The 14,986-nt window shown below is 34.8% G+C and overlaps 1 protein-coding gene across 2 annotated transcripts in view; it reads right to left on the bottom strand.

Annotated features, from left to right (window-relative positions):
- Positions 1-1,082: 1,082 nt before the first annotated feature.
- Positions 1,083-14,986, bottom strand: part of LOC126754970 (integrin alpha-PS3) — a 45,735-nt gene continuing 31,831 nt past the window's right edge. Inside the window, exons 1-11 of one of the 2 annotated variants that reach the window (XM_050467206.1) lie at positions 14,364-14,812; positions 6,211-6,967; positions 5,926-6,141; positions 5,756-5,858; positions 5,110-5,688; positions 4,742-4,871; positions 4,309-4,677; positions 3,647-3,716; positions 3,247-3,571; positions 2,680-3,185; positions 1,083-1,568 (exon numbers count right to left, since the gene is read on the bottom strand). In XM_050467206.1, the coding sequence (XP_050323163.1) occupies positions 1,449-1,568; positions 2,680-3,185; positions 3,247-3,571; positions 3,647-3,716; positions 4,309-4,677; positions 4,742-4,871; positions 5,110-5,688; positions 5,756-5,858; positions 5,926-6,141; positions 6,211-6,967; positions 14,364-14,551 (3,363 nt within the window). In that variant the 5' untranslated portion in view covers positions 14,552-14,812 and the 3' untranslated portion in view covers positions 1,083-1,448. Of the gene's footprint in view, positions 1,569-2,679; positions 3,186-3,246; positions 3,572-3,646; positions 3,717-4,308; positions 4,678-4,741; positions 4,872-5,109; positions 5,689-5,755; positions 5,859-5,925; positions 6,142-6,210; positions 6,968-14,363; positions 14,813-14,986 lie in introns of those variants that run through there. The other variant, XM_050467205.1, reaches the window with a different exon arrangement.

Here is a 14,986-nt window from a genome sequence, read left to right as displayed (position 1 = left end):
TGCACATGCATACATACTTACATATACATATGTATGTAGATGTGTTGGAAATTGCAATTTCATAGAGAACATAATTAAATACATAGTTACATATATGAGGCGTAGATATGTAATTTAAATTATTTTATTCAATACATATGTACATATGTACAGAGGGTGCCACCAATAAACATATACAGAGAAGTTTGAAATATTTATATGCAACTTTCAAAATAACATAATTTTCTTTTTGTATTTACTGCTTGGCACAGTGTTTAAAAAAGTAAAAAAAAATTATTAATACTTTTTTTCTAAATTTCTGAACTTTTTAAATGTACCGGCAACACCCTTTAAGTAGCAACTTAACTAACTACATACATATACTCATGGCAGCTACTAAGCTTAAACCTATTATTGTTTTGCTCTGTCATTTATAATTTTATTTACATGCTATATTTCTTATGAAAAGCGCCTAACTAGAGTCTATACAATTAACAATACAATCATAATATAAATATATAAATAGAATGCAACACTTAAATCGATTGGTACATTTGGTTTCGTACATATGTATGTGTTTCACTTTTAAATCGTGTGATTTTATTTTCCAGCAGTAAAATTAAAAATTAAAAAAAAAAATTGTATAAAAATGTTTGAAGATAAAAAAATAAAAAAACATAGTAGATTAATATATTAAAAACAAATGTACATTAAAATAATTACTAATTAGAAGAGATTGCAAAATAAAAATTATTCAAACAAATTAATTAAAAAAATATTCAAATTAAAAATTTCAAAATTACCAATAAAAAAATAAAAACAAATAAATTAAAAACAAATGTGTATTAAAAAAATAATGTTTAAGAACAAAATAAAGAATAAGAAAATAATTTCAAATTACAAAAATGTAAATTAAAAAAAAAAAATTAAACAAAAATTAAAAAAAAAAATTAAATTAAATTTGTTTAATGTACATTTTTTTAATTATTATTATTTTTTATTTTTTATTTAATTTAATTATTAATAAAAATTAAAAAAAATTATTGAAAGTTAAAAAAACGTACATTACTTTTTTTACATTTGTTTTAATGTACATTTCTTTAATTACCTTTTTGTTTTTTGTAACTTAATTTAAAAATTAAAAAAATTTGCATTAAAAACATTAAAAAATAAGGATTAAAAAGTTAAAAAACAGCAAGAGTTTCAGATAATTTAACATTTCTAGCTTTTTCGAAAAGAAATTATATTAAATAATTTACAAATGCAACACTGGCACCTACTCTTTTTGTTTTTGCGCATGAACTTATTCCTTTCAGTTAATCCCAGCGAACATTTTCTATGTGATGATAAAGCCGTTCGTTTCGATGTTATTGCTTTAAAAATATATGTACATACATATATATGTATATATACATATAATGTATATAAAATATATATATATATAATATTTTTTTATTACTCTTCCCATTTTAGTTCCTTTCGGTGTTAAGATTTTCCGCCTCTGGCTCCACATCTTGTGCCGGTTGCGTTGAACCTTGATGCACCAAGGCATCCATTTGTTCTTTCTTGGCGCGCTTGAAGAAACCGAGCTGTAAAGTTTGGAGAAAAAACAAAATGGTTTTTATTGTTTTTGTGGAAAATTGTAAACATAGGATACATAAATAAAATCACGAGTTGTCATAAAGAAATAAGAACAATAATATATATACAGAAGAGCTTCAGAGCATAGCCTTTTAAAACGCATGGAACCCAGACCAAATAATCACTGAATGCATTTGCTGGCGAAAGGTTGCCCAGAAGCAATGGATATGTTTCAGACATATGGTTTTCAATGAGCAATGAGTCCTTTCGGCATCGCCTTCTACAATTGGAACTGTAGAATTGCCGTTGTTTCCGACTTTTACCACACAATTTTGTTTAGCGGTAAACCTCACTTTGGATTGAGTGAACAAAAGTTGAATAAACAAAAGTTTCGCATTTAGAGTTATGATAATCCACAAGCCATGGATTATGATGAGACGTCGTTACCTCCCCACAAAGTAACTGATTGGTGTAGCCAAAAATTGGACTTCTCGGCTGGAATTTACTCGAGATAGCTGCGGCGGTCACTTGTCCGAAACCATTTTCATAAACATATTGGCTCGCACGTCACTGTAGATAATGTCGTTTATCTTTGAAACAACATCAACACCAACAAGAGAGCGCTCGAGGGAAAAGTTTTACGGGAGGTTTATGGTCCTTTGCGCATCGGCAACGGCGAATACCGCAATCGATGGGACGATGAGCTGTATGAGATATACGGCAACAATGACATATTTTAGCGAATCAAGAGATAGCGACTACGCTGGCTATGTCATGTTGTCAGGATCGAAGAGAAAACTCCAGCTTTGAAAGAAGAGGACGACCTCCACTCCATTGGAAAGATCAGGTGTAGAAGGGCCTGGCTGCACTCGGTATATCGAATTGCCGCGAAATAGCGAAAAGAAGAGACGACTGTTATTAACTCCGCTATAACCGCGTAAGCGGTGTCTAACCCCCAGTAAAGAAGAGGATTGGAAATTTTTGAACTCAAATTCGTAATCAGAACAACTCAAATACCCCACAGATCTCTTAGCATATCAGTCGTAAATCTCTGCTTCAGACTGGTTGAGTAGTGTTACTAAAAATATTGCTTTTCCACATACATACATAAACACTCACCTTATACATGGCGTATGTCATTGCCGCCAATAACAACAGTCCACCCAATACAGCTAATATATAGACCCAGATTGGTGTGCCATAGAGCTGATGTTTCGACACAATATTATAATCTATGCTCTTACGTATCGCCAGCGTATTTTGATGCAAGTCGCCGAGTTTTTTCACATCCACGTCGATGAGTATAACGAAATATTCCCATGGTTCAATCAGAATCTGATTGATCTCTCGCAGATCGACCTGATATTTCATGCTAACGGTAAGCGGGTTTTCCGGCTTGAAAGTATGTAAACGTATGACGGCGCGCACACAAACTGTCATCTCCGGATCATGGCAGTTGAAGACTATCGTACGATTCACGGGCAGCTTACCCTTGAGATCCTCACTCAACAGTTCGTGCGACTTGACGATGCGCTCATACTGCGCTTTGGTGGCCGTGTTGGCGGCAACTTCACGTTTACGTCGTATAGACATTTGCGAGAACTTGCTGCTGTCATCGATATAATCTGGAAGTAGAGTTTGGTCAAATAATCTGTTGTGAAAACGTTTTATGGCTTTCCAACTTACAATTCTCGCTTTCGACTGGCAAATCATAGAGCCCCATTGAGTCGTACGTTGTACTGATCTGTTTCTCTTTGTATATTTGTATGTTTGAGTTGATACTCGTCGTGCTGTGTGTGCTGGACGTGCTTTCAATCGCATTCATCACAAGCTGTGTATTGTTTTCAAAATAATCGATGACAACGGTTTGTGCGTCACTCACAGCCTGCATATTTATTCTATCCTTCTCCACTATTTGTATGGTGTTCGTAGTACCGGGCACCTTATATGCTACTGGTATATAGAAAACAACATCTATAGTACCGACTGTGCTGGGTCCCATGCTTTTTATCTGGCAAAATAAGAATTTAATATTAGAGAACTCCGAAATAAATGATATTTCATCTCGAGGTTCTTGGAAACTTACCTCATAATTATTGATTATTTGCGAGGTATTGCTCACTTCTTCCAGATTGATGTGTTTTGTTTTGGGTATACTAAAAAGTGGAAAGAGATATTTTTAAATGATTTGAAAGTAATTTGTATGTTCGGAAAGATCTTGTTATCTCCGAATTAAGTAAGACGAGCGTAAAAATTTTATTCCAGTAAAGAGTTCGACAATAACTGAAGTTATTCGACCATCCGAACTCCCGACCTTTCGGATTCGAAAATATTTCCATGGACACGGAAGACTTTCCATATATTTAGACCAATATTGTCATATTGTTGGAATAAATATTTCCATATAGGTGGCTACTTTTCTCAGACATATTTGCCATACTAAGCTTTCGTAAGCCCCTATTGTTTGATACTCATATTGTAATAATTTCATATATAATTTTGTGAAAAAGTGGCAACTTTGTCGAAAAAATAATTCTCCAAAAAGCTCTGCTAGCGTTCTTTGATTGGATCCGCATGGCAATTTGTTATTTATTTTTTAAATTATTATCGAACTTCAAAAACAATATTTTATTCTCTTCCATAGTTTTTGGTCGATATTCCGAAATCAAAAATCAGAGTACTTAGTCATTATTTCACAAACTTCGGACTTTCCACACTTATAACTGTTAAAACTTGAACACTACTTACCCAACAACATCGATTTCCGTGAATTCACCCAGTGTTACAACATCGGTCGCAACATTATTGGCATCATTCGCCTCTTTCCCGGTACTGAAGACTTTCGCCGTCAATACCATTGCTTTGCCCGATATACTCGACACATCGAAAGTAACGGTAAATGAAGTTGTGGCGCCTTTTGCCATCGACACATCATTACTCTTCAAATCACATTCTAAGTAGTCATTTTCTTTGGGACGGCAGGTTCCTGGTATCTTCGCGAATGGCATGTGATTCGATGAAGTGAAACTGATTTGAGGTAGATAAGCGGTCTCACCGTGATTCGTTATGTCATAGGTAACGGAAAGCGTACGACTACTGCCGAGTATGTAAGTGTGACTGTAAATGACGTTAAATTACTGTTAATATTACATTTGCATTTAGTATTTAAAAGGACACTCACTTCAAGTCCCGACTCTTAACTTCCAGGTCGGCTACACAAATGTCAGAGCTGCAGCCAGTGCTAAAGATAATTTTTTCTCGATATATAGACGGTTCGGCGGGATCAACGGCGGCACATTTATCGCAGAAAGCTGTGAATAAAATAAGTAGGGGTTAAGCTGAGAATAATTTGTGAGTTTTGAGCGAAGAAATAAAAAATTTACAAACTCTAAGATTTCCCTGAATGTCCGATATATTCTTATGGGAGGATATAGCTTAAGATATCGCTTTGTCCGTTTAAACTGAGAGAAAAAAAATTCTCATTCCCTTTTGTCTTACAAGTACCACTACAGTTGCCAAACCAATGATCACCTGGATCTCTTTACTCACCTTCCGTTTTCGGCACACCATTAATTAGTTCGTAATGCATATCCAACTCGATCGGCTTGAATATATCCGCCACATTCGTGTATACTTCACAGTCGAACGTACGACATTGTTCCTGCAAGCCCGCCGAAACATTAAAACTGATCTCATTCGTGCGCGTCTGTATGAACTTGGCGCGCTTGACTTGCGAATCTACGACAATGCGTATGGCCAAGTCCTGGCCGGTCAACTGTGTGGATGTGGTGCTGATTTTATAGCAGGCCGTGATTTTGAATGAATTTTGATCGGTTTTAATTTCACGAGTTGCCGACTTGACAGTAGCGTGTATCTTAACAACTGGATAGGCACGATAGACGAAAACCGCTTCGGCATTCGGTGCACCGATGGCAAAATCATTGAAGCCGTTGCGATCGATATCGACGCCCTTGGAGAGACCGTGGCCGAACATGTGCTCACCATATTTGCTGCTCACCGACTCTGGCGCATCCAGACGTTGGCTGTGCTCTTCGCGTAAACCGCTACTGCTGCCGAGATAGACAAAGACTGCGCCATTACCGGTGAATGGTGCACCAACTGCGATATCTGTGTAGGAGAAGCGACTAAATTATATGCCACTGTTAATACAGAGGAATATATTTAAGACACAAACCATTGAAGCCATCATGATTGATATCACCCAAGCGGCTGAGGGTCGTACCGAAACGTGCCTTGCCTTGCACCGGCGATATGATAAGTTTTCTTTCGAAATTGAACTGTAAGTGAGTGAATATATTATTATTTTTCTAGGCTATATATTTCTAAGTTGTCGTGTACACTTACATTTCCCTTGTTCAGAAATACATAGATGGCACCGTTGTCGAAGTAGTTCGTTGACGAGTATTGTGGCGCTGAGATTACCACATCGGTAAGTCCATCACCATTAAGATCCTCAGTAATCAGTGAGTAACCGAAATATTCACCAAACTTCTCACCACGAAACACATAGATACGCTTCAATTTGAGCAGACTGTCTTCAGAGTATTTATACAAATAGGCCTGTTGTCGAAAGGGTTATTGACTATTAAAGATTGCCACGCAAACATCTTAACATTAACTGCTACTCACCTCGCCTGACTGCAGGTTGGCTTGCGGCGCTGAAGCTACATAAAACAGCTCAGTTTCGTCGTTGCTATCAAAGTAACCCGAACCGACAGCATAACCGAAATACGAATCATTTTGTAATTCCCCAGTATCCAACGTATATTGGCCGGAAAATTCAAGATCTCGTATTACACGCTTTCTGGACAGACTGCTTGTATCACGTCGACTTAGTGTGGGATCCTCTTCGAACCGCTTGCGACAATGTATCGTCGAACCACGCCACGTATTTATGCCAGGCGCACCAATGACGAACTCCTCATTATTATCTGTGACGTGCGCACTCAAACCCTCCTCGGCAAGCATATAATAGTAAATTCGATGACCATTAATTTGTCTCATTTGATCCGACTTGAGTCTTAAAGGTGAAATTCTTTGCACATTTTTAGGATTATCGTCCAGCGTATCGGCAACCCAGTAGCACACGCCATTCATTATATAATCACTAATGGTTGGCGATAGAAAACGTGGTGCGCATATAAGCAGTTTATCGGTATCCTTTGTGCCGCCGTCCATGGCGCCGCCTAGCCACTGATTGTTGCGCGCCTCGCTATCGTAGGTGTACGAGTCAGGTCGCTCGAATGTGAAATTGCCTTTGTCATCTATGACATATGGATTGCATGTGGAAGTCGGTGACAGCGAACACCGATATATGGCACCAGTTTCATTGACATTTCGCTGCGCCGGTAGTGTGGACTGAGCGCGTGGCGCACCAACAATTATGCTAGAAAGATTCAAATTAGATAAATTTAGGTTAGAAACAGCGGGTATATAGTATATGAAAGCAAAAAGAGATTGACACGACTCTCGCATGATCTGTCAGAAAAGGCTACTGAAAAGGTAGATTCCATCTCTCTAAAATTCTTTTTGTGTAATAAACCGAAAGTTATTTCTCTTTAAGGCACGAGTATTACTAAAAGTGTGATTTATCAAAAATCGTATCCCCGTGCAGTTGAAGTCTGGACAAAAAAGTATGGTTAAGCCACTACATTTGATTTATACCACTTGTTTGATCGATTCGCCACTGTCTATATAACATGATGCAATAATAACGATCTTGGACTGAGCTTGAGACCTCTCAAGTCGCATGTTATGACAAATCGTTTGGGAATAGCGAATGGAGTATCCAATATTTATCAGCCAAATTTCCTCAACGATCTATTTTTATCTGTCTCTTCTTCAGTCTCCAGTTTATGTATGGAATCATGTCTTCGCACGCACTCTTTTATGTGAGTTAAATATTTAACAGTTAGAAACACTTCATATGATTGGCGTTAGTTTGTATTACAGCGATTGGTCATTGCTATGAAATTAATTAATCACATCAAGTAAAATTCTTGTGGCTGAATAACAAACATACCGAGTAAACGAAGACGAGAGAGAAGTTAGTTTTTTTGTTCGGAGGAAAAATTAGTATAATTTTTTGAACGAAAATTGTTGGCATGACCTCATGAACTGCACCGAAAAGATCAAAACCGCACATAATTCATATATGTACATAGATACATTTATACGAAAATATTATAATATCTAAATCAAGATGCACGAAGAGTACTGAGACGTAATTTTTGTCGCCTTTAAAAATATAAGTGTGTAGGTTTCCGTGAATTTTCTGCGAATGTCATAAATCAAAAACAACGAGTGATAAGAACAAAAAACATATGTTGAGATCAAAAAGCTTACTAAGCAATATAAATGAATCGAGGATATAGACAATTATTTTGAAGCTAGCTGATCGAGTCTGGGAAATCATAAGTTTGCAAAAAGCTCCGAAAAGCATCCACAGCAATATACATATTTAAATACAAATAATGCACAGTTCCCTAAAAAAAGTTTCAAATGGGAAATATCTGAAGGTACGATTCATTAAAGAAGCGGCAAATATTTGCTTTCATACCTATAGAACTTTCAGATTTATAACAGCTACGCAATTTGTATGTCCACTTCCAAACTAGAGACGGCTAACTTTAGAGAAGGAAGCTCTTGCTAAATCGTCGACTGAGTTTAAGCGATTTCTTAACTTATTCGATAGCCTTTCCGACTTCTCTAAAAGAGTAATGCTGGGAACACGATTAGAGGGTGGTAAATAGCAAAACTATTAGAAAAAAGCTTACGTTGCCTTGCTTGCAGTAAACCTATGACATTCTAAAGCCGACCTCAAAGATTTCATAGGTATAGATGTTATTTGAAATCTGACAGTTTGAAAATGATTGCGGTCGAAACGTCTAAAAGATATATAGCGGTTAACATAACCCCTACTCAATCAAATCTGTCCTTAAAGTTAAACGCTAGTTTTTTGCGATAAATTAAAAGCCTTTATTAATCAAGACCAGTTGTTCGAAAAGCTCAGAATCTTATCAAAAGACATAAATACAAACAAAGATTGTTGAATAGAGCTCTCCAAATGCCCCTCCATAATTATCGATTAGTTATCTTATGAGATTCAAACTTTTTATACCCTGAGCAGGTTATATTAAGTTTGCCACGAAGTTTGTAAGACCTAGATAATAATGTCGGAGACTCTGTAAAGTCCATACATATAAATAAAGCGATCAAAATCCAGCAGAGGTGACAAGTCTATTACCCCCCGGCTGACACACAGATGGCGCCACAAGAATTAAATCCATATGATTTTTAGTTAGCTCTAATCTTCAAAAAGCGCGTGTATAAATTCGACAGCTGTCGAATTCTTAGTTTGTGAATTATATCATTTTGAGTGATGCAACTTATTGTGGAATGAAGAAAACGGATATTCGCGGATATTAAAATATTGCTTTTTGAAGGGGAAAAATACAGTTGAAGCAAAACTTTGGCTTGATGACGAGTTTCCGGACACTGCCCCAGGAAAATCAACCATCAAGGATTGGTATGCTAAGTTTACAACTGGTGAAATAAGCACCGAAACCGGTGAACGCAGTGGTCGCCCGTCAAAAACATCAAAAAAGTTCATAAATATTATAATTTTGGTTGATCTTAAAGTGAAGTTCTTCAAAGTAGCAGTCACTCTAAATATATGAGTTGAATGTGTACATCATATCATTCAGGAATATTTTGGGATGAGAAAGCTACATATGTGCAAAGTGGGTGCTGCGCGAGCTCACTTTTGCCCAAACAAACGACGAGTTGATGATTCGGAGCAGGGATTGGATATGTTCAAGCATAATAAACCCGAATTTTTCCATCGACATGTGATAATAGATGAACCCGTTCCAAAGCGTGGAAAAATGCAACAGTCGGCTGTTATGGTTATGACGTCTGTATTTGTGACGCGCATGACTACCTTCATAAATGAAATACAATCAACAGTGGTAATGGACCGTAGAAAAGGAAAGTACTGGGAAGAAATTTTCGTCGAATGAAGAGGTGATCGCCGAAACTGGGTCCCATTTTGAAGTAAAAGACAAATCGCAGTACAAAAATGCTTTCGAAAAGGGTCGCCTTGAAGGGAATTACGTTGAATAAAAAAAAACTGATTTTGGCAAAAACAACTTTTGAATTCATATATTATAGAAAACTTTTTATTGAGCAATATATTTTCCTCAAATTTGGAATGGTTTATTGCCCAAAGCATTGCAGCAATCTCCGAGCGTATTATTCATATCAACATGGAAAAATTTAATTGTTAAAATGGAAATAAAATTTTATGAGCTATTAAAAGTTCAGACCTCTGCTCTATGTTATTTACCCGTTATGCCTAAATTGTATGATATATTATGTATGCTATTCATGACAGCTGTCATACTTATTAAATACGATATTGATGAGCCCGAGCACACCTGAAATTGCAATAATTTTTGCAAATCGATGTGATTTACTAATCAATGCCGATATGTACAACATTTTATATATTATATAATTGCAAAATATTCTATAAAACATTGCACATATTTATTTATATCATATAGAGGCTATACTACGTTAGGGCGTTGCCTATTTACTTATCCTTAAAGCCACAGATATGGCTAACATTGCAAAATTCACCGTTATTTACCAATATTTCTATATATTTCCACAAATGCATAGCGGTAATGTTCTTGGTAAAGGCAAAACGTTGTCTAATCTTATCAACTTATGTATATCTCACTTTGGCACCGTTACTGAAGGTGGCCGATAACGATAGATTTTTATTAATTTCTATATTTTTTCGTTTCGTATTTGTGAAGCGATGAATACATTCCATTGTGATCCGTAATGTGAGTATACTATACTTAAACATATGCCGGTGTGTTGATATATTTTTTTAATTCTAAAATAGTTGAAAATCTAAAAAAGCGGCACACTGAGCTACTCCAGGTGTACATAAGTATATGTATATAAGTATGTACATAGCGAACTTCAAGTGTGTGCTTCAATGCTGTGGAGACAACAGTCACAACCCATTTATTGTTATTTCGCTTTTATCAATCTACCGAGTGTGTTTATTAAGTATGACTTCATCTCTTATTTGGTGTGCGAGTTTATCTATGTACATATGTACATATAAACAGGCATACATACGCGTTTTGGCAAATATTTAGGAACTCAATTTTATTCACTTTTAGTTAATATTTTCCAAGATTTTAGTCTTCAGACTATTTTTCTCATATTTATGGATTTTTTTGTGAGTAAAACATAGATTTAGAGTAACTTCTGAAAGAATCGTCGTAATTTTATTTCAAACGTTCCTCGGTAGGCGGTTTTTGATTTGGAAAACAAACAAATAAAAATTGCAAAACCTTTTTGAAAGTTATTCAAAACTATAGATTACTCGACAAGTCTTTATTTCACAGCTATCCTATGATAACCTATGAAGACCGAAGCCTATTCGGAATCATAAAACCAAATATGTTAATATGTAACCGGCATGTGGTTAGTTTTAAATCTTACTATGACTAGCTGAGTTACTAAGCTTTCAGAGCAACAAGCTCATTGAAGACCTATCAAAACGATGCTTCATCAAAAAGTTTTGTGGTCGCCCGTCCCGCATGAAGCGCGAAAATTTCTTCTTCAGCGGTATCTTAAGACCATCTCTGAGGTTAGATATCGGATGCGGAGTACATTCTACTACCATGAGTGAGATCTTGTTGGCTACCCTTTTCTGGGAATGTGGGAAAATTATGACATTCTCAATTTTCAGAAAAGTGTTATATTCAATGCTCCTAATCCATATACAATGTATACAGGTCAATATTCTCCGTGATATTTGCGGTTGGGGAATTTGTGGTTTTGAAGTAAGAAGTTGTTTTTTATGCAAAAAAAACTGGCAAAATTCCATTCTCATACAATTTTTTCGGAGAGTACACCAATGCCATATTTCGTGAAGCAAAGTTTTTGTATGGGAGCTATACTACTTCGGGCAAAAAACAGTAAGTCTTCTCTATTTTTGCTTCGTACGAAAACCCATTTGTCGAAATATTTTTCTTTCGAGGTTCTAGGACTGTCAGTAATACTTGTGCCAAATGTCACATGAAAATAATAATAATTCTTAGTGTCTAGCATGCTTGGCTTTCCGAAGTACATAGTCATTCGGCGATTTTTACGATGAGTGAAGTTATTCAAAAAAGAAGTAAAACTAAATTTTTTATGCAGATTCAAATTTCGGGTGAAGAAATGTTTATAATGTAGGGAAATTTCTTTGGTGATAGTTTTTTATTGCGAGTAAGTGTTTTTGATTGGTACAAAATATTTAAAGAGGGTCGAGAACGCGTTGCCGACGAAACACATCCAGGACGATCATCGGCACCAATTATTGATCAACACGTCAATAAAATAAAGGAATTGGTGCTTGAGAATCGACGATGAACAGTCAGAGATCTTACTAGCATCGTTGGAATATCGGATGAATCAGCAAACACCATTTTGAAAGGTGATTTGGTCATCACAGCGACACGTTAATGACTGTTAAACAACGATTTCCGACTGCCACGATGTCATGAAACGTATTATTTCTGGCGATGAGTCTTGGATCTATGCTTACGATCCGGAAACGGACGATGAATCGCCCAAATGTCGTGTCAAAAGTGAGCCGATGCCGAAGAAAAAACGTAAAAACAAACTCAGACAGTCGCTCCGGGGAATCCATTTTAAGTCAATTGAAAACATTAAACGTGAATCGCTACGCGCATTGAAGTCGATTCCGGAAATTGACTTTAACAACTGTTTCGAGGATTGGAAAAACTTTGGCACAAGTGTATTGAAGTCAAGGGGGATGAAAAAGTTTTTGAAGGACAAATTAAGAATTTTGAAGTAATGAAGAAAGTCTTATTATTTTTATACCCTGAATAGGGTATATTAAGTTTGTCAAGAAGTTTGTAACACCCAGAAGGAAGGGTCGGAGACCCTATAAAGTGTATATATAAATGATCAGTATGTCGAGCTGAGTCTATTTATCCATGTCCGTCTGTCTGTATATATACGAACTAGTCTCTCAGTTTTTAAGATATCGTTTTGAAATTTTGAAAACGTCATTTTCTCTACAAGAAGCTGCTCATTTGTTGGAAGCACCGATATCGGACCACTATAACATATAGCTTCCATACAAACTGAACACATAGTTATTAACAGAAATGCACCTGTGAAGGGTATTTAGCTTCGGTGCAACAGAAGTAAACGTTTTTCTTGTCAGAAATCGACGATTCCGACAAATGAGCAGCTTCTTGACGAGAAAAGATGTGTGCAAAACTTCGGATGAATATTTCAGAAATGAGGGACTATTTCGCGTACATACGGACGGACATGGTTCAACTGTATATATTTATTAGTGTCTTTGACGTTTTCTTGGAAAGCTTTGTTCAGGGTATAAAAATAATATATTTGATTCATATGAATACAAATTACAGCTCTGTAACCATTATTGATTCAAATAATTCAATTATTTTTTATTTTATCTTATTTATTGATAGAGTTACTTGCAGATATTATTTATTGTTTTTTTACACACATGTATGTGTTTATTTATATTTTTTGTATTAAAATTATAATTAATCTTTGTTTTATTATATTTTATTTCTTAATGGTATTATACTACTATTTTTATTATTTTAATTCTTTAATATATAATTTACTTATTTAATATATAATATACTAATATTATTAATTTTTATAAGTATTGTTCAATTAATATTGTGTTTCTAATATTTAATTAATATAATAATGTGTTATTTTATTTTGTTTACTAATATTTTTTGCCTTTAATTTTTCAATAAATGTTATTTGTTGTTATTTTTAAACGTTTTAGTTTGCATTAAAACCACTTAAACCTTAAAAAAGGCCTAAAAAAAAGTTGAATTGTGTTTCTAATATTTTTAATGCAAAATTACGAAATAAAATTCATCAGTTATGTTAAAATTATGAAAAATTTAAATTTTATTTTTTTTATTTGATATTCAAAAATATTTTTTATTTATCTGTTACTTTTAATTTTATTCTGTTCTGTTGTTATTTTTTTTTTTTAACGAAACAGATGTGAAATAAAACACATTATTAAAAAAAAAACAATATTAAAGAAAATATTATATAATTTAAAAAAATATTTTTTAATTTTAGATATTTATTTATTTTTCATTTAATTATTTGGCAATAAAAAAACATTTTTAATTTTAATTATTTATTTATTTTGTATTTAATTTTTTGGTAATTAAAAAAATATTTTTAACTTTTAATTATTTATTTATTTTGTATTTATTTTTATATTTTTTATTTGGTTTCCGAAAGCGTTCTGTTAAAAATATAACTTTGTTTTCAATTCTTACTTTTTATTTTAAGAATTTTTAATTTTTTATGCTTACATTTTTTTTATATATTTTACTCGAAAGCTTTTGCTACACCATTAGCACCTTGAATTTCCAATTATAAGCACAAACACAGGCAAACCTTCAAAGGCACAAGTGTTTTTATTTTTAGTTTTTATTTTTGCTTTTGGCTGACAGTTTTCAATCAACTCATAATAGACTTCTTGCTAATATGCATGAATCATGCAACAACAACAAGATACATATTATTTACACAATTCATAAAATTCGAAAAATCCATGCGTAACCGTAATGAACCACTAACAGGTATCACTTACACACACACACACACACAAAGCGGCCACTACAATCGCGCGCACACACCCACAAACAACACCAACACTCACTTACCCCAACGGACGCAAGTTGATGGTAAAACCAAAGTAAGAAGACTCGACTTTTGGCAAGCCGGTAGCAAACTGTGGATCTTTAACAATTATATTCGGTTTGGGTGACAAATTATATGCCACCAATCGGTGGAACAACGTTAAAAACACCAGCGAAAGCACTAACATGTGTGAGTGGCTCTTATGCGCCATTTTTATTTTAATAAATATTTTTTTTTGATTTTTTTTTAATTTTAAATGGTTTAAAATTTTTGTTTTCGTTAAATTAATCGATCGCGGGCTCGCGTTACCGCCGATAGCAACGGCTCTTATCGTTGTACTATATTCCTATGTATATATGTATGTATGCATTCGCGTACTTCTAATTCACTAACTAAATAACGGCAAAATTAACTAATTCAAGCAAGCAACCCGCTTAGCTGCACGTTCGCATTCGACTAACCCAACAAAGTTTTCCAACAGGCAAAACTAACTGTCGACGGAGTGCGCGCAACTCAGTTAACTGGTCACTCAATTAGAAGTCGCTTAAGCGATATCCACCGAAAACCACATACCAGTACTCGCATTCGCTCTACAGTCAGCGTCCGAAACAAAGGCGAGTGTAGCCTCTGTGTGTGTGCGATGAGT

Source organism: Bactrocera neohumeralis, chromosome 4, assembly GCF_024586455.1.
Source record: "Bactrocera neohumeralis isolate Rockhampton chromosome 4, APGP_CSIRO_Bneo_wtdbg2-racon-allhic-juicebox.fasta_v2, whole genome shotgun sequence".
Taxonomy (NCBI): domain Eukaryota; kingdom Metazoa; phylum Arthropoda; class Insecta; order Diptera; family Tephritidae; genus Bactrocera; species Bactrocera neohumeralis.
This window is presented reverse-complemented; position numbering and strand designations above follow the sequence as displayed.